The sequence below is a fragment of the Nannobrachium achirus genome (genome assembly GCF_963921795.1).
Source record: "Nannobrachium achirus genome assembly, chromosome: 5".
In the NCBI taxonomy this organism is placed as follows: Eukaryota; Metazoa; Chordata; class Actinopteri; order Myctophiformes; family Myctophidae; genus Nannobrachium; species Nannobrachium achirus.
The window spans coordinates 46,127,919-46,149,097 of NC_137814.1; the positions used below are offsets into that span (position 1 = coordinate 46,127,919).

The 21,179-nt window shown below is 41.9% G+C and overlaps 1 protein-coding gene across 1 annotated transcript in view; it reads left to right on the forward strand.

The window, feature by feature from the left end:
- Nucleotides 1-692: 692 nt before the first annotated feature.
- st6galnac3 (ST6 (alpha-N-acetyl-neuraminyl-2,3-beta-galactosyl-1,3)-N-acetylgalactosaminide alpha-2,6-sialyltransferase 3) overlaps nt 693-21,179 on the forward strand; it is a gene marked incomplete at both ends in the record, with an annotated part of 84,991 nt that continues 64,504 nt past the window's right edge. Inside the window, one exon of the mRNA XM_080726277.1 lies at nt 693-710. Coding sequence (XP_080582403.1) covers nt 693-710 — 18 coding nt within the window. The remainder of the gene's footprint in view (nt 711-21,179) is intronic.

The window sequence follows — 21,179 nt, forward strand, 5'->3', positions numbered from 1 at the left end:
AAGTTAAAAAAAGGACCCCATTTGAGACACGCCCAAAAGCTTTTTTGAGGTATCCTTTTAGTTGACCGTGTGTACCAGTGAACTGTAATGTCATGAAACTGTACATTTTGCAAACTTCTAATGAAGTCTTCAATCAATCAATCAATCAATCAATCAATCAATCAATCAACCAATCAGTTGGACTCCTAAGATAGCATAGTGAATGGAATGATTGAAGACTTGGATGGTAAATAAGTGTGAAACAAATTCTAAAGAAAACCTGGAGACTAGAAATTCTGTATTATGGTCAAAATAAGAACATTATAAAGGTGTGTAACTGTAAAACAGTTGCCAGACAGTTTTTGTGTCCGTGTATGGACATATCGATGAACCCTCGGGTTTCACCGTGCTCAGCAAAAGAGTCAAGGAATCAGCCGTGGTCACGTGAGCCAGGAGGAGGCGGTGCATGGCGTTCGCCGGCCAGTGGCAGCAGTGTGAGCGTCAGTCCCAAGCAGCTCCATGGAGAACGCAAAGAGAACACGAATAACGGTACGGCTACAATATTTATGGAGATGATCTCCGCTCGTATCCACACGGCAGCGTCTGCGTTGCGTGCATAAATACATGCACACCCCTCAAAACACACAGCTAGAATGGTGTTCATTTCGGCTCGCGAAAACAAGCGGTCCACCATTGTCTGCATAGAATTTAGAATGGCCTGGATGTGGAAGGTAAGTGTGTGTTGGTTTTCTCACATACATTACTGCACACTGCACAGCAATAATAAGGAGCAGACGTGGTTCTGCTCTCCACGTTTAGATATGCATTTGGCCAGATGTGACCGATGGCTCTGTGATGCTATACGTTGATAACCACCCATCTCTAGATGTTTGCAACGTGCCTTTTTTTTCTATCTGGCGAACCATTTCTCAATTCGCTATGGTATAAGCATCTATATAAAAGGAGAATCGGGCCTGGGTGTTTATAACATTGTGTTATATTTGTATTCTAACCATGTCTCTCATGTTTCTCAATAAGCCACTGCGGCAAGCCACACACTCACACACACAAATCCCACTGTAAATATTCAGTTATTACATTGATTGATTGAAGACTTTATTAGAAGTTTGCATAGGAAAAGGTACAGTTTCATGACAGTAGGCTACAGTTCATGGGTACAAGCTCAAGTAAAAGGATAAACACCTCAAGAAAGCTTTTGGGCTTTTTACATGATAAGTTTTTCTCGATAAAATAGCAAGTGTTCATTAGGGCAAAATCACCAAAGTCTCTCATCCTGTCCCATCCCCATCCCCATCTATCTCTCTCTCTCTCTCTCTCTCTCTCTCTCTCTCTCTCTCTCTCTCTCTCTCTCTCTGCATAAACACCTACAAACTTGCCAAGTTGCCATACTTTACATGTGTACGATTGTGTTGGAGCAGTATAGGCTTATACTGTATGGCTCTTGCCACAGTAGTACCTACTGTACAACCACCTGGTACACATCCTTTACTTTCACAACTTGTCACCTGTCTGTCCCTCTTGCTCATAGGTGATGTGAAAGCAGATCAACCTAATGGTCAGTGGTTTTCAGGCCTTTTCATGTCGGCCCATTATTTATTCGCATTCGAGCCACGGACCACCATGAGATTTAGCCTCTCAGACACAAAACTTAGAATATTCTGTTATTGTTGGATAGGATTCCATGCTGTATTGATGTGGTACCATAGGACTGATTGATTGATTGATTGAAGACTTTATTAGAAGTTTGCATAGGAAAAGGTACAGTTTCATGACGGTATAGTTCACTGGTACAAGGTCTACTAAAAGGAGATCCTAGAAAAGACTAAGCTTATTTCCTCAGGAAACCATTTAAGTATCTCATATAACATTGAATGACAGACGAATAGAACACAGTACTAGTATGCAGTAGATATAGTCAGTAAAAAAAAGAAAAAAATGAAAGAACAAAATACATTAAGTCAATACAAACAGTAAGTATATACAAAGAAGGGGCAGGGGAGGGTAGGGCTGGGCTGGGCTAGGTTTTCATAACTGACTGATAACAGGTATACATCAAAATAACAATTATTCTACATTCTGTAATTGTATAGACTTTTTGTAAATTAAGTAATGCAAGTATTTAACAATAATTAACTCTTAAGAGCATAAAATGAAAGTTGGTTACCAACTCTCCATCATTTAGCTGGGGACAACCTGGAACCTCTCAAGGACCACTGGTGGTCCTGGTTCCCAGACTAGTAGTTGAAAACCACTGACCTAAGCCATATCCTGTAGTCCTTGTCCTGGCGAGGCTGCCAAATTTATTGGCATGTCACCCCAAATCTGCCCTGGCCTCTTGACTCTATAGTGTCCACACACACACACACACACACACACACACACACACACACACACACACACACACACACACACACACACACACACACACACACACACACACACACACCGAAGGTCTTAGCAGAAAATTGACGATCTGCAAGCGGAAAGCTCACAGCAAGTTGTGTTATGACGCTTTGTGGGTTTGCAGACCTGACATTTTATTGTCAGCCAAGGTTTTCAGGAATTTGTGTGCTATGAATAGGCAGTAGTTAGTTATGCTATACTCAGTTACCCATAATAACAAACAATAGTTTCTGTGTATAGCTATGGCATGGGAACGTATAACACTTCTTTAATAAAGCGGAATTTCAATTTCTGTTATTTGAAAGGGAACAATAAGTGTACACAAGCTGACTTTGTAGATGATGTATATTGTCTATTAAAAGAACAACTTGATATTGCTTTCTATCCATCTATTTTAGTTGAATCTCTTCTATGGGGACAGCCCTACGCTGTGGGACACTGACACACCATGGGATGTCCAAATGAACAACTTCACTTCATTGTCACATCACAGTTAGGCTACAGTCAGTGCAGCTGTATTATACGATGGCTCATGACATTGAACTCTTAAGTTAGGGCTGTATGACTTGGATGTAACAAAATTATAATTATTTTTATCACAATAATTTTAATTACTACCGGTGTTGATGATTTGGTGAACAAACTAGCCTACCTTTTAAGTTTGTGTGACTATTGTCAACTAAAGTTGGCTTTCTGTTAAATGAAATGAAATAATAAAAATGCTACAGTTACTGTGAAAATGTAGATGATGCTGTGAGCTTAAACACACAACTAACTGTGTCTCTAATTTAAATCGCAGCCCGCTGCCAGTCCTTGTCTTTTTGTCTTTTTGTCTTTTTTTGTGTAATTTAATTAGTGAGAAAAATCCAGAGAGAGAGAGAGAGAGATCTGACATGCAGGGGTCCTCTCTTTGTTAGCCTGTGTTTTAATTGGTGTGAGTTCATCCGTGAAGAGCCGTGTTTGAGCTCGGAAAGGCCTCAGTTGCCGTCCATCGTTACTATTCAGAATGTTTTTTCCATCATGTTTAATCTGGGAATGGCGGTGCTGGGCATTAACTTATAGCTGCACTCTGCAAAATCCTATGGGCCCATTATGAGTTAAAATAGCTGGCACTCAGGAGTTTGCTGTGCATATGGCATAACAAGGCTAACGTTTCATATTTTCTCTTGTATGCCCTGCAGGGCTTATGCTATATGCATGCACGTGTATTGTGCTCATTAGTCATTAGACACACAAACACACACTCTTGTGTGTGTTTGTTTGTCTGTACAGAAGTAAATGTTGTGGGTGTCCCAGTTCTCAACGCTCTCAGGGCTGAATGGCACGTCTCTGACTCCCCTGTGTGTTACAGCGGAAGGCAGGCTGGTAAAAACCGCCCTGCCACAGTTTGGAGAGAAAGCACGGGGCACAGGTGACACGCTGAATGGGTCTAAAGGCAGCTTGTTACATTCACACTGCTGCTAAACTGGCACTCAAATCCCCCTTTGTGTTCTTTTCTCCGTTCAGTCTGTCTCCCTTTGGAGTTGAGAGTTTAATGGAATCGTATTGTTTGGCAGTTTGTAATAGCACAGTAGCCCACATTGTCTGGGCTATATATTTTCTGCAGTTAAACATTAGGCCCAGTTAATTGCTTAGTGTCCCAGGTAGACACTTTCTTAATGGATACTTAAATACAAAAAGCATCACATAAAGTCATAATCTATTTTTCACGGCCCTCTTATACAGCATGTTTGCTTATAAATATGCCATGTACAGTATGCAGATGGATAAAGTGCCACAGCATACCGCAAGACGCCAAGAGTTGAAGCAGATAGTCTGCACATTGTAAATGTGTTTTAAATAGAACTAAGATTGTATACAATATATACCATATATTATACATACTGTATGTACAGTATGTATATTCTTCACCCTCACTGTCAAAAAACAGCTTAAAATTACTTTGAGACTGGGGGCGACCTGATAGCTGAGTAGTTACAGCAGGTTTCATAGTAATACATTCATCTGTTGCTCAAATATACACATGTACAAAGAAGCAAGTATATAAATAAACATTGAAATCAGTGCTTACTTTCACAAGGGCTATTCACACTGAGACTATAACTATAACTATAAAAAGCAGAGTTTAAAAAATATATATACCGGTAGTCAAGTGGATGTCAGTGTTCACACGGACTATAAAAATATACAATTGTGAACGTTATAGTTATCTCTATAGTTATCATGCCCCGTGGGAAATGGGAATGGTGCTTAAGCCATGAATACTGTAGAAAAGTCAGTGCCAGTTTAGCTTAACCGTGATGGTAGCCAAGGGCAATAGGCTCAAGCCCATGTCAGTCCAGTGGTAACAGTAATAAGCAGGGTTTGACCCAATGTGTATTACATTTGTCATATCTGGGAGAGATGACGGCTTTATTTGAGCCTAATGCATATCACAGCACAATTAAATCCTTGGTAGTTCAATTCTGTTCTGCTCCAAATGGGGAGGTTTCCCTTTGGGTGACCATTGCAAAGATCGATGCTGGTCATTTTCTTTTGACAGTTTTTTAGGTCCCTCGTAATTTCACCCCTATTTATAACAAACACAAACAAAAGAAGTATAACTGCAGTTCTAGACAGATGCAAATAATTAAGAGGTTTGTTCGTAAAGGCAATAAACCACTCTGATGTAATCGCAGTAAAAAATAAATGCTTTTGAGGAAACATTCTCAGTGTGTATGTGTGTGTGTGTGTGTGTGTGTGTGCGTGTGCGTGTGCGTGTGCGTGTGTGTGTGTGCGTGTGTGTGTGTGTGTGTGTGATTTGTGTTTTGTCTTTTTAAGTTATTTTGTAGTTAAATGGTGGATAATCTTGTTTTTAGAATGAAACCTGTCTGAAGACGTTCTAGTCTATTTCTGGATAGCATAGGTTTCACTAGAATGTTTATGAATGCAATCCAGTGCCATTATGAATTTGCAAGATATTTGCCTCCGTCCTTATGTTTTGAAATGCCTCTTGAATTGAATTTGTAAAACTTTAATAAAAGCATACAGTTGTAATGCTTTAATTCCTGTATCACAGATAGCCCTCTCCACTGCTTACCATGTTTATTTTTGTGGGCTTAGGAAGGTAAGGATAATAGCCCACGGTGTTAACTGGACCCGTTTGATCCACTGACAGCGCTGATGCGCTCAGCAGTCCTGGAGCGACCAGTTCTGCAGGAGGATTAGAAGGCCATACCATGTTGGGATTAAGGCCGACCTGTTACTGTAACACTCGACTCTCCAGTAAGAAATGGGGAGCCAATATTAGATAAGGACTGAGTGCAAGACAGCAAGACCGAGCCGAGATGGCAGATCCTCAGTGATCAGATAATAGTATTTGGCTCTGATAGCTCCATGGCTATGTTGCTGGTGTATTGCCTTTGTGTGTAAAATGGTCCTGGAGGGGATCAGCCAGAATACTCTTTCTGCTACTAGTGGTGCTGTTGTTGTTGTCGAAGGGGAAATGTCTCTGGATATATATATTTTTTGAGTGGTGCTAAACGCTCCTACAGTACATCTGGCTTTAAGTGTATGTCCGTCCGTCCGTCCGTCCGTATGTCTGTCTCGCAGCTAGAGCTTGGCATTGGCCAAGCTTCGCGGGATGCTTAATTATATTAACTCAGCTGCACTGACGCTCTGACAGGCGGCTGACTAAAAGACTATACCAGGATTTCTCTACCCCTACGAGGGCTCAACTTCAGTCAAAATAAACAAAACTACTTCGCTACTCACCTAACCAAAGATAGTTTTGCATTGTTGAAAGTCTATTCTCCACAGTGGGAAACCTCTTAGCACCCCAATCACTCTGTAAAATACATTATTTTTGTCATGAAATAAAGCTCATCCAACTTGATCCAACTCGACCACCGCCTATTTCCAGGTTGTGTCTGCGGTGGCCGCTGGGTGGCTCAAGATGGGTGCGTTTTATTTCATGACAAAAATAATGTATTTTACAGAGTGGGTGGGGTGCTGAGAGGTTTCCCACCGCGGAGAATAGACTTTAAACAACGCAAAACTACCTTTGGTTAGGTGAGTAGTGAAGTAGTTTAGTTTATTGTGACTGAAGTTGAGCCCTCGTAGGGGCTGAGAAATCCTGGTCTAATCTTTTAGCCAGCCGCCTGTCAGAGCATCAGTGCACCTGACGCTCTGGACCAGAGTTACATGAGACATAGGGCTCTATTTTGAGTACCAGCTCTTATGCCTTAACTTAAGACCTGGAGGAGTGGAGTTTGGCTTAAGTTAAGGCATAACAGCTGGTACTTTAGACAATCAAAATAGAGCCCATATTGGCTTTGGTTTGATGTCTGTTAACGTTGTGTTTCTTGAGCCCTGCAGCCTTTTTGTACCAGCTTCAAAGTTTGCAGCACTCCAAGCACAATTGGCTTGTGTTCACAGGCAACAAGCAGGAGATTACTGTATGTCTTTGTCACTGCTCTAGTGACTCCTGCTGGTCGGTGCAGGTGTCTGTTCAGCATAGTTAAACTCCTGTATATAAGGTGAATAGCAGGAGCAGTGGTGGAAAAAAGTACTCAATTGTTTTACTTAAGTAAAACTATCAATGCTGCAATGTAGAAATACTCTGTTACAAGTAAAAGTCAGAAATGTACTTGAGTAAAAGTACGAAAAAAATATTGGCATCAAAATATACTTATACCAAAAGTAAAAGTACAAAATGTTTGAAAATAGTGGTACAAGTCGAGGGCCGGTCTGGTTCAATGTTTATTTAAAACTTGATTACACATTGAACCTGGACCTTAATACACAGCCTATATGATTGAACATTAATCATTAAATTAATGAAGTAAAACATAAATAAAATCAGCTGAAATATTTTCTTATGGCTCTGTCACTAATTTCAAGTGAAAATGTTTTATTTTAACAGGCAAACTGCAAAAAAACGTAATTCTCCTTCAAAAATAAAATAGGCCTATATGTCCCTAGCACGATAAATACAATACAATTAGAAAGTAAGTCAAATCCACACAGAAGACACACAGGTTTGTCCTTTACATCCGTGAACATGTACTCTGTCTCCCTCCTGAGACCCCCTGTTTTCAGAGTTCTGTCAGATAACTCACGATTAGAATGAACCAATATAGAATGAACCAATACAGAATTAATGAACCAATATATTTTATTATTGAAACATGAGAATGCAAGTGTATATGTAATATTTAATCTTGGCGTTCAGGCTCTGCTACTCTTTTTCTCCCTGCTCAGCACAATCAGAAAACCATCATTAACCATTAAGAGCCGGGAGATCTATATATAAATATATATATATAATAACAACCCCCCCATGGGGAACATAATTAATAGCAGAGCCCACTGGTGGTGCTGGGGTGGCGGTGGGAGCAAACAAAGCCTCACAACCAGAGGCATGCTCAGAGGAACACAGGATGAGCACAGGCTCAGGTGACCTTAAATACCCACCTAATTGGTCAGCTGATTGCCGTGTCAGAGAATGACGTGTGGGTCTTGCTCAATACTGAACACACCCACATAGGGCAGCACAGCACAGTGTGAACTTCTAATCTAAGTGTATCTGCCAGAACTCACCTCGCAGGCTACGGTATAATTTCACTTTTCGTTTAGTCATTTTTGGGTAGAGGGGTAGCTGAAAGTTCAACACAGGCGATATGCTTCCGCTGCTGATGAATAGAGAAGACACTGGCTTGTGCTTGTGAGCCCTTGATGCGCGCCATTGCACTCGCAATGCATTGTGGGACTTGTAGTACTATGTTGGTGCTTGCAATATCCCAGCGGGCCAGTTCTAATAATAGTAATTAAATATCATCCCGCAGGACAAAGATTATTAGGCCTAACCTATAGTTAGGCCTAAATCAGAAATTAGCCTACAAAAACAAATATGTTGCTACATACTGTACATGTACTGTAAGCCCCTCCCATACACTAAAATGTGTTCCCAGCCTGAATGGGTTAACAGGCCTGATTTGGCCCTCGGGCCTTGAGTTTGACATATAGGCCATGGGCTAGTGGGGTTGATAGCAATAGATTCTGGTGGCAAATTCTAATGATGATTTTTATGTTCCCACATGCCCATGGTATCATTTAAGCCCTGGTAGCATTACCAACCTCATAGCTTTCTACCTGTTACCACCACTATTATATGAGAAATAACCGAAATTCTCGTTTTTTATTAATTTCCGTATAGTATCCTTATAATGCAACTGAATATGTCAAATCATGCCTGGAATTGATTGGTACTGAATTATAAAACATTGTAATGCAGAAGAATATTATTTGCAAAATGCAAAAAGGTAGTATACAGAGGAAAAATTCAAAAGAATAGGTCAAATTTGATTCATTTTCGTTTTTTTGAAGGTCACAAAAAACATATTTTCCTAAATATTTAACATAGAGACTTGCATTTGGTTCAGGATGCTGCTGTCTCTGTTCATGGGGATGCTGTTGCCTCTGAGGCCTGACCTGCTTTCACACTTCACAGGCTCAGGGGACCCTGTGGCACCCGGGCTCCGATCGCCTCCAGCTCCAGATGAGAGGCGCAGGTGGTCAGATCTAGTTCCAGAGCCTTCTACTATTGTGCCGTACAGGGACTGTTTCACACATGGTGCGAGAGCCACAGTGCTGATCCAGAACACTGTCATGTTCAGACTGTAATGCACTTTCTGCAGTCACTGCTGGATAAGGGCTGGGCGGCTAACACACTGAAGGTGCACGTCCTCTGCCCGGTGAGAGCTTTGGACACTTACAGTATGTCATATGGACAAAGGCTGACTGATCAGCTCTTTGTATGATATGGTGATAGAGTCCTGGGCTGAAGGATTTCAAAACAGAGACTCTCACATTGGCTTGTTGGTACCATTGCTTGTGCGTATCGCTTGGCCGGACAGACTCTGCCATCCGCTGTAGTGGCACATTCCATTCAGGGTATGGCCACCTCTTGGGAATATAGTTCAGGGGGGTTCCCCTTTTTGACATCTGTGCATCGGCCAGCTGGACATCGCCTAGTACCTTTACCAGGTTCTACTGTGTCAACGTGGTCCCTGAGAATCGGGTGGAACAAGCTGTTCTGCATGGGGGTTGCTTCTGCTCCTTCGGAGACAGTGGGCTTGTCTCTGTAAGCTGGAGCTGTCCGTTTCCTACAGGGAGGACTTGAACTCGTAGTTCTTATTGATAGATCACCGACTGATCTGGTAGTGTACTATCATAATTTGGAGCGATCCAATATAGCGATATGTTTGTAACCACGGTTATGTGAGCGATTGGAAAATCTGCGTTTGCATTGTAAATGGACTGAAGTGCACCCAAATGTGTTGGTTAAAGGACTGTCAGAATGTCCATGATGATCTAGGTCAGTGGTTCTCAATCTTTTTTGGCTACAGTAACAGTACCCCCTTACACTGATTTCCGAAGCCAAGTACCCCCTTCCCCTGACTACAGCAAAATGTACAACAAAAGTCCAGTTCCAATACCTTTACATTCAAAATAATGGCAAATAAACATTGCTTTCTATTCAATAACAGTCACCACTAGTCAAGTAATTGATGTAATTTGGTTTAGAAATGTACAGATGAGCAGCTTCACACCATCTCTGTCAATGTTTTATCATTAACCATAAAATACATATTCTCATTTTCTAGTTTTTCTCACGTACCCCCTGCAGTACCCCCGCATACCCCTAGGGTTACACGTACCCCCTTTTGAGAACCACTGATCTAGGTGACTGAACACATAGATTCACTTGCAAGTGATGATGATAACTTTGATTAATTATCTCTGAATATGACACATGAAAATGAATCATTTTCAGGAAGGTAATAATGATAATAATGTAACGAGGCATGGTCTTTCGATGTCATAATTCCCTAAGTTAGCTTCTTGAGCCCCATTGCCCCCGCCGGCGGGGGCAAAAGGTGTTGACCTCTGAACAGCTGTCAATAAATGTCAATAAATCAATAGAGACCAAATCAAACTACAATTTCTTTGTTGATTATTGTTACAGTGGTCCTACAGCATAGTAATCAGCTGCCATTGTACTTTTCATCCATACATTACTCCTATTACAGTATTATTACTACTTATTGTTACTCGTTTTTATCATTTTTCACCCTATACTTTAACATTACTAATATTACAGCACTACTCTCACTAAAACATCTGTAGAGTTTACATAGTTTGCAATATATTCATACAATTTTGCCTATCAATTGGTGACACCTTGGTGAACAATTTTTCTATTCACTATATATGTTTTAAATGAGGTCTTGAGGCTCATTCACTATTCAGAAGGCAAAATTTCCATAGGCGGAGGTCTTTTTCAATCATCCTTTCCTTGGTAAATGATCACAGCAGGACAATTTGGTCAGAGAAATGTGATGTTTTACACTGCATTTGTGAATTTTCAGGGGTTAGCTGACATTTGGTGAGTCAAGAGTAGCCACAATCATGGTAGTTTTGTGTCCACAACTGTTCCAATTTGGGCATACATTTTAGGCAGATTTTTCCCCTGGACCCCCCTGGGGCTTAAGAGGTTTCTAAGCTCAAACTCTTCTGTTTAATAGTTATATTTCACAACATCACAGAGTCTTATGTGCACATTTTAATGCTAAATGCAAGTCTCTGTGTTAAATATTTAGGAAAATATAGCACATTTTGTGACCTTCAAAAAACGAAAATGTATCAAATTTGACCCTTTTTTTAAATAATTTCTCTGTATACTAACTTTTTGCATTTCTAAGTAATATTCTTCTGCATTACAATGTTTTATAATTCAGTCACAATTCCAGGCATGATTTCACATATTCAATTGCATTATAAGGATACTATATGGAAAGTAATAAAAAACGAGAATTTCGGTTATTTCTCATATAATAGTGGTGGTAACAGGTAGAAAGCTACGAGGTTGGTGATGCTACCAGGGCTTAAATGATACCATGGGCATGTGGGAACATAAAAATCATCATTAGAATTTGCCACCAGAATCTATTGCTTTTCATGAAATTCTGGCCTCTGTCCCATTAACTAATATATGAACTAAAGTTTCCAAAATAAATGTAGAGGAGTAAAAGTACAATATTCGAATCTGAGATGTAGAGGAGTAGAAGTAAAAGCATTGGACATTTGGAATACTCAAGTAAAGTACAAACACCTCAAAAGGTGTATTTGAGTACAGTACTTAGTTACTTTACACCAGGGGTTTTCAAAGTGGGTGACGGGGCACCCTGGGGTGCCGTGACGGCAGTCCAGGGGTGCCGCGAGATAATATTATAATATTTGGAATTTATTTGGACACTTGAAAAAATATTTAGTATCATTTTAAACTTGAAGTACAAAGTTATTTTCAGTCAGTTCTAACCAAAATGGCTATTATCTCAACGTTTTCCTCGCAACATAATCACTAAAATATCGTCACTGTCGGGCAGAAACCATGTATCTCCAAGTTTCAAAAGTGTACGTCTTTTGCCCTGCTTCATCATACAAGACTGTCGCACAAAACTAGTGAAAACAGCCGATCTACAAGCACGAGGCGTTGTGTGCGACTATTGGTGTCCTTGCTACCTTTTTCCCAGGGCAATTCTTTATTTTTAATGTATAAAAGCAATACAAATCTTATAAGCTTTCAGTGTTTCAGCTAATTGTCAGATTCATTTGATTATTGCATCATTGCTGGATTACGGTACATTGTACAAGGTCAGCCTGTACATTTTACACTTCATGGTCTGACCTGTCCCAATGGCACACTGTAGGGCTAAAAGGGGGCAGGGCGTCATGTTAAATAAGAGAATATCCCTCTTATTAATATGGTGCTGACTTGCACTGTGTTATTTCATTTTGTTTAATAAGCTAAAGCGGTCCTTGAACGCCAAGCTTGGAATGGGCAGGTATGGCACAACCTGCTCGGATAATGAATTCTCACCTAGCATTATAGCAGTGCAGTTATGGGATCCGAGGCCATGCATGTATAAATGGATCCAATTGGTTCAATCCTAAGTATGAGACGTGTTTTTTGTCTACTTTCTGAGATCCTCAGCCCTACCGTTGTAATCCTGTGTATTACTGTGTCAAGATAATTTGCAGGCAGTGGGGTGGCAAGATTTGGCAGCACTTCAGCCCTGAGTAATGTCTGATTTTGTTCTGCAAGCCTTCCACTGTACTCCACCCTTGAAGTGAGCAAGCAGAACATTCCTGTAATTACATTAGTGTTGTCCAAGTGCAAGGCCAGTTCCATGGCTGCTCCTTACAGACTGGCTGTGTGTGTGTGTGTGTGTGTGTGTGCGTGCGTGTGTGTGTGTGCGTGCGTGCGTGCGTGCGTGCGTGCGTGCGTGCGTGGCACTGCGTGCGTGTGTGCGTCTATATATAGACTCTTTTATTAGAATTCAGTTCATGGCCATTTTATGGCCATGAATATATTTCCAGAGTATCAATCAACATATTTACATGATTTCTTTCCCCCAACACCCCAGCACGCACACACACGTGCGCGCACGCACTACTACTGAACAAACACTGTCTCTTTGTGGGTATGTCCATGTTTGTATCAGATACAGTACTTATTTTGTTTCTTATGATCCTTTTCTGATTGGACAATATAACTAGACTGCTCTCTGTCGAGGTGCCAACTTGCGCCTTGTGCAATCATGGCCATATATGGCCTACTTGTGTGCCATCAGAGCGCGCAAGTACTGCGATCGGTGCTGTTCGGTGCTGCTCATTTCACACAGGTGTGATTTCTTTTTCAGCGCTCAGTTCCTCTCTCCTTGTATTTGTCCAGTTGTGCTGTAAAGTCAGCATCGTGGCAACAAGGAGCCAGGTCTGGTCACAGCCGAGGGCTCGACCGAGACAGCTAATAAAAAATAACACTGTTCCTGTTATTTTCCCCAATGGAATTCTAATGGAAGGCCTAAAGTGCTCTGGGCTCCTGCATTGGGGAAGCAGATTGCCTCTGCAGACTCAACAGGCTGACAGCAGCAAATAGGGACGCTGATGGTTGAGCATATACAATAAAATGCAGTCAATATACAGTATATATAAATCAATCCTCAGTACGCGTCTAATTCTGCAACGTTGCCAAAAGCTGTACGATTCTTTTCTTGCACCGGGGTCGTTACAAACAAAGGGAGGGGAAATCGCGCTCTTTCGAACGACCATCATTTCGACCGGAGGGTTAGCGACTCGCTGCACGGAGGTTAGGGTTAGGGTGAGGGTAGTCTGGGATCACTTCACTTTACGAGGTTTGATCCGGTCGGGAGCGGAAACCACTTTACGTCATGTTGTAGTCCTACACGGACTACACTTTGGCCGGAACTATCAACCGGATTCAGTTTTAACCCAAAATATTCCCCTGCACCCAAGGACATAGTTTTAGGGCCTACGGTACCTAATAAACACCTTGATGCGGCGTAGTTTTGCTTTCGAAAAATTTGTTTGGTATGTGATCTTTTAGTCCAACTCATAGCAACTGGCAAGACTACACTAGGCTTCTCGAGCATTTTAATAGTGATTGGGGAAACAAACGAGGGGAACTAAATCAAAGCGACGCCGCTTCTTCTAGTGGTTTCCGCGCTTTAGGCGGAAACCAAACGGTCTGTTGTGAACGAACACCAGGCTTTCTACCGAGAAAGACTGGTAGGCGAGGTTAGGGTGAGGGTTAGAGACGGGTGTCCAAAAGATGACATGTAGTAACAGCGACACGCATCCCACAAAGGGAATGGGCAGCAGCTCAACAATCTATGGTGTTCTCTGTGTAAACTGCAGCTGATCTGCAGGCCTGCTGTTGTTCTGGGAGGACTTTCCAGCACTCACCGAGTCTGTTATATTTCCAGTCGCATCGCTTTTTGGGGGGTGGCCTTCCCGGCCGAGTGGCGTCTTTTGTTTATGCAGATTTCTATTTTGTGTTCCTACACCTGGCGAGTGGAGGTGGATATCCTTTTCTGTGTGTGTCGTTGCTGTCATTTTTGGCTTGTTAACTGCAGCTGTCACTGATCCCGACATCCTCCACTGACACACACACACACACACACACACACACACACACACACACACACACGCACACACGCGCGCACACACACAATATTTCTAATAAGAAGATATTCTTAGACGCCTAGTGTGCCTACCGGTACCTCGTTGCTTTAGTTACAGTACACAACAGCTTCTGAATGTGCAGAGTCAATCCTGATTTATACTTAGTTGCTTGCTAGTGTCGCGTGCCCAAAATAGTGGATCTACAAGCTCACACTGGCATGCAACTGAATATAAATCAGGCTTCAGACTCACGTAGAAGGACTTTATTATTGGCAGTATATCTGTGACCTGTGAGCCACTTGTTTGGAGTGTTTACAGTGTGCAACAGCTGTAGTACATTTATGTTTTAGAATGCTCTGCATTAGAAACAGATGACAGGAAGATTAACTTTCATCACCGTGGGGAAATTCCTTTTTACTGTGTAACACTGAAAACTGTAACATAAAGTTATACAAGGGCATTAATACATCACTAAAAGCACTGCCGTTAACAAATAATTTGCTTATTTTGTGCTGGTTGTTGGTTGTTCCAGAGGGGTACGGTTTATTTGCCGTAGTGCGAGTGGAGGATGACGACAACAAGGGGAAAGGGATATTCTTTGGAGAGTGCCTTTTGTCTTCTTATTTGTTACCGTTCCTATATAAATACAGGCTTTTCTTTGTTTCTTAAAGGTACAGTGTGGACTTGAAGAGCTTTCTTGGTATTTTTAAAAGAGCTTTGTCAACCAATCACCACCTCTTTTGTGCCATTTTCCAAAACATTACACGTGTCAAACCTTTCATAGGTTCAGAACCATTAGCCAGGGGTTGTCTCAGAGGCACTTGCCCATCGGGCAGTACAGGTCATGTTCTACTTGCCCAAAGGTAATGCCCACTTGCCCGAAAAGTAAATCGTCCATTATAAAATGATAGGTAACATTTTAATTACCGCTCAATTTAACACTTATTTCTTTACTTTCTGGGGCTGTGCGATAAAATGTCATACCTCAATACCTCCAAATCCAAATACCAAATACTTTAGCTATGATTGAATATGTCTATGGTTTCACACTTGTTATTTTATATTTTTAAATGTAGCAACAGTAAAAACAGCACATTATAGGTAAATAGTGCTCTTATTTTACATTCCACAGACCAGAAGACACAGCGCACTGGCCACGTTCAGGTTACAACAGACATCTTGTGTCGTGTTTATAGACATTTGTGTCCCCTCTCAAATGAGCACTTGCCCTGTCGGGCAACCTGAAAGCCAACTTCACCTGCCCTGACATTTTATTTACCTGCCGAGGGCAGGTGGGCAAGCCTTAGTGTCAATGCCTGCATTAGCCATTAAATATTGTATGATTTGATCTCATCAGCACAGTCAGTGAATTTAAAAAATAATGTCTAATAAATCACTGTGTAAATAGAGCTTATGGTGTGGCTGGCAGCAGTCGCTCGACAGGAAGCAACACACGGTGAGGGATTGGACCTTTAAAAGCACGCTTTCCCTCCTCATTAAGGTGTTTGTTGATCCAAGGCTCAGGAAGCTTGACATTGAACCTGCCACATCCTCTCTTTCTTATGGAATAGATATTTTCTTTTGCTTGGCACTGAATGCCCAACCTCCTCCTGGCAGACCTTTTGAAAGGAGCTTTTGCGTTTTGCCTGATAGAACCTTTAGAAGTCAGATTTGGGTATTAGCAGAGGTGTTTTGTACTCTTTTCTTTGCTATTCTCTGGACTGAAAGAAGGAACACAAGGGTGACTGAATGAAAACCCTCAAATGTTACAGTACAGTGAAGATGAAAATAACCTTGGCGCTTATCACAGTGTGTTTGTATCTGAGAGGTATATTGGAGTCGTGCACATGAAAATTCAGGGTGCATTGTGTTTTCTGACTCCGGTAGACTTCTGTCTGCAAATTCTTTGCTGGACACATCTTTCAACAACTTAATCTAATGGAATATTTCAGTAGAAGCCAGATGTCTGTATTATACAAGTGGAGGTGGGAGTGAAATGCAGCAATGGTAATTGTTGTTTTTACACCATGGTCCTGCAAGGTTGGCTAGCATCGCACATACGTGTGCGTGCGTGCGTACGTGCGTGCATGTGTGTGTGTGTGTGTGTGTGTGTGTGTGTGTGTGTGTGTGTGTCTTATATGCACACTGCCAGTATGCCAATGAAATACCCCCACTCATATTTTTCAGATGTTTTATACTTTTTTTTATACTTTTTTATTTTTACTTATACTATACTTATATCCTTTGTTGATATGACTGTGTTTGGATCAGCAGGACAGGTTTTCCATCCATCCATCCATGAAATCAGATATGGCATAATCTTCCCATGTGTTGTCACACTTTATCACTTCTGTGTGAGCAGTCAGGACCTACATTATGATAAAAATATGAAGTTGTAGGGCCAGCATTGAGTTTCATGGCAAATATCAGTTGCTAAATGTCAGTAATCTTGCGCACTCATCTGGCAAATTGAAATAGATTTTCTTTTGGCGATGCTTTTCCTATTAGCCGGGCCCGGTACTGGTTTTATTCTTCAAATGCAGGGAGAGAAAGATAAATAGAGAGAGATTTAAAGAAATGTACATTGTAGATAGTGAGTGAGAAGGTTGTTATTGGCATTTTATGCTCGGTTTTCTACCTTTGAAAAGGGTAGAATGTATCATAAATAATAAATACAGGTTATTAATATAGAGCACTTACAGTATAGGCATCTGTTCTGCATTGCATTTGGACTTCCTTGTAGCACTTGAACTTAAAGAGGTGGTGCCATGATATTTCCCCCCTCTAAAACATGATTATCAGGTATTATGATTATACTAGGAGGAAGATTTTTTCCAAAAAAGTATACAGAAAGAGTTAAAATTGGGTTTTTATGTGGCCACACCCCCAGTTCATTAAGTATGCATGGATGTCATGGTGGGTGGTGACCTAGCTGAGTTAGCCACACCCCACAGTGTTGGGTGAATGGCAATTAGGGGAGGAGTTGATTCTGTGATGTCATCATATCTGTGTTTTTTAACTGACACTTTTGACCAGAGGTGGCAGCCTCCAAGAGAAAACAAACAAATACCAAGTGAATAAATAATTGCTCATAAAAACCACACCAGGGGTCTAATGAGGTACTTTCAACCTCCTAGACACATGAAAAACAGAAAAAGTACAAAACTATGGCACCACCTCTTTAAGTTATGGTATCTAAGTATACTTTTGCCCACCTTGCATATTTGGTATTCATGCTGTACTGTTACTCTTGGCCACTGCCCTGACTTGTGTCCAGCATAATTCCTCTGGCCTCCTTGAGAGAGGGCACACCATGGCTATTGCTGTTTTCACCAGCATAGCCTTGTCTTGCTCTCTCCCCTGCCATGCTCTACCAGTCATCTGTGACTGTAACAGCCAGCAGCACTTAAAAGTCCACCAAGATCAGGTTATGTTAAATTGGCTTTTGGCAAAAGTATAGGCTAAATGTCAGCAGTAGTCATCTTCAATGGCAGAGCAGCTGAGTGCACTTCTGTTTCTTCTTAGGTGATTAGAGAAAGCCAACAAGTATCAATCAAGCTTCTTGTTGGTGCCAACAATAGATATTATAGATTGTGGGGACAGAAGATTATTTCAGTTTTACCTTTAGGCCTTCATTATCGTACTGGAAGACTATAGGCTGTTAATTATATATTTCGGCAATAGATGCTATAGATATAGATAGTAAAAAGGAACACGTTTTTCAAGGTCTCTGTTGTCTTAAATGAGTACTTACGACCCTGATCCTAGAACTAAAAATAGCCTAATGCTTGGCAACACATTATAAATTGTGAAGGCATTATGTGATTTGTAGCTAAGCAACATTGGCTTGCTTCTCTTACCTAGAGAGTATTGACCTTGATATTAGTGCTTAGTGTAGCCTTTGACAATAGGATAGATGAGAGAACACAGGACGCTTGTTTTAAAGCTCTTTAAAAGTCTTGTTTTTAAAGCTCTTTAACAGACTCAGGTCCCTTAGATAAATGGCAACCTTGATCTTCTAAATAAAGCCCTTGACAACAATTATTGTAGATGGAGAAATGCATTCCATGTTTTGAAGGCTTAAAGGAACATTTATTCAATTTTTTTTTTCAATCTCATCCACATACTGTAACACTTTTACGGTGGCACAATTTATGTTTGCTCACTCTGTGTCTCAGAGGCACGCTGGATAGCTTGAATATTTACCTGCCTGTGGCATCATTGGTGGGGGATGTCAAACTAGACTTCTATTTATTGTCTCCACCAGCCGAAGGCTGAGGGAGAGTATGTTTTCCCCTCCGTCCGTCCGTCCGTCCGTCCGTCTGTCCGTGCGTCCGTCCGTCCGTGCGTCCGTCCGTCCGTGCGTGCGTGCGTCCGTGCGTCCTCGCAGTTTGTGAGCAGCTAATCTCAGTCACCGTTGGCCCGATCGCTGCCAAACTGAGCACACACACTCCCTGGATGCCAATCTAGAACCTCTGCGTGCGTGCGTGCGTGCGTGCGTGGCACTGCGTGCGTGTGTGCGTCTATATATAGACTCTTTTATTAGAATTCAGTTCATGGCCATTTTATGGCCATGAATATATTTCCAGAGTATCAATCAACATATTTACATGATTTCTTTCCCCCAACACCCCAGCACGCACACACACGTGCGCGCACGCACTACTACTGAACAAACACTGTCTCTTTGTGGGTATGTCCATGTTTGTATCAGATACAGTACTTATTTTGTTTCTTATGATCCTTTTCTGATTGGACAATATAACTAGACTGCTCTCTGTCGAGGTGCCAACTTGCGCCTTGTGCAATCATGGCCATATATGGCCTACTTGTGTGCCATCAGAGCGCGCAAGTACTGCGATCGGTGCTGTTCGGTGCTGCTCATTTCACACAGGTGTGATTTCTTTTTCAGCGCTCAGTTCCTCTCTCCTTGTATTTGTCCAGTTGTGCTGTAAAGTCAGCATCGTGGCAACAAGGAGCCAGGTCTGGTCACAGCCGAGGGCTCGACCGAGACAGCTAATAAAAAATAACACTGTTCCTGTTATTTTCCCCAATGGAATTCTAATGGAAGGCCTAAAGTGCTCTGGGCTCCTGCATTGGGGAAGCAGATTGCCTCTGCAGACTCAACAGGCTGACAGCAGCAAATAGGGACGCTGATGGTTGAGCATATACAATAAAATGCAGTCAATATACAGTATATATAAATCAATCCTCAGTACGCGTCTAATTCTGCAACGTTGCCAAAAGCTGTACGATTCTTTTCTTGCACCGGGGTCGTTACAAACAAAGGGAGGGGAAATCGCGCTCTTTCGAACGACCATCATTTCGACCGGAGGGTTAGCGACTCGCTGCACGGAGGTTAGGGTTAGGGTGAGGGTAGTCTGGGATCACTTCACTTTACGAGGTTTGATCCGGTCGGGAGCGGAAACCACTTTACGTCATGTTGTAGTCCTACACGGACTACACTTTGGCCGGAACTATCAACCGGATTCAGTTTTAACCCAAAATATTCCCCTGCACCCAAGGACATAGTTTTAGGGCCTACGGTACCTAATAAACACCTTGATGCGGCGTAGTTTTGCTTTCGAAAAATTTGTTTGGTATGTGATCTTTTAGTCCAACTCATAGCAACTGGCAAGACTACACTAGGCTTCTCGAGCATTTTAATAGTGATTGGGGAAACAAACGAGGGGAACTAAATCAAAGCGACGCCGCTTCTTCTAGTGGTTTCCGCGCTTTAGGCGGAAACCAAACGGTCTGTTGTGAACGAACACCAGGCTTTCTCCCGAGAAAGACTGGTAGGCGAGGTTAGGGTGAGGGTTAGAGACGGGTGTCCAAAAGATGACATGTAGTAACAGCGACACGCATCCCACAAAGGGAATGGGCAGCAGCTCAACAATCTATGGTGTTCTCTGTGTAAACTGCAGCTGATCTGCAGGCCTGCTGTTGTTCTGGGAGGACTTTCCAGCACTCACCGAGTCTGTTATATTTCCAGTCGCATCGCTTTTTGGGGGGTGGCCTTCCCGGCCGAGTGGCGTCTTTTGTTTATGCAGATTTCTATTTTGTGTTCCTACACCTGGCGAGTGGAGGTGGATATCCTTTTCTGTGTGTGTCGTTGCTGTCATTTTTGGCTTGTTAACTGCAGCTGTCACTGATCCCGACATCCTCCACTGACACACACACACACACACACACACACACACACACACACACACACACACACACACACAAACACACACACACACGCACACACGCGCGCACACACACAATATTTCTAATAAGAAGATATTCTTAGACGCCTAGTGTGCCTACCGGTACCTCGTTGCTTTAGTTACAGTACACAACAGCTTCTGAATGTGCAGAGTCAATCCTGATTTATACTTAGTTGCTTGCTAGTGTCGCGTGCCGAAAATAGTGGATCTACAAGCTCACACTGGCATGCAACTGAATATAAATCAGGCTTCAGACTCACATAGAAGGACTTTATTATTGGCAGTATATCTGTGACCTGTGAGCCACTTGTTTGGAGTGTTTACAGTGTGCAACAGCTGTAGTACATTTATGTTTTAGAATGCTCTGCATTAGAAACAGATGACAGGAAGATTAACTTTCATCACCGTGGGGAAATTCCTTTTTACTGTGTAACACTGAAAACTGTAACATAAAGTTATACAAGGGCATTAATACATCACTAAAAGCACTGCCGTTAACAAATAATTTGTTTATTTTGTGCTGGTTGTTGGTTGTTC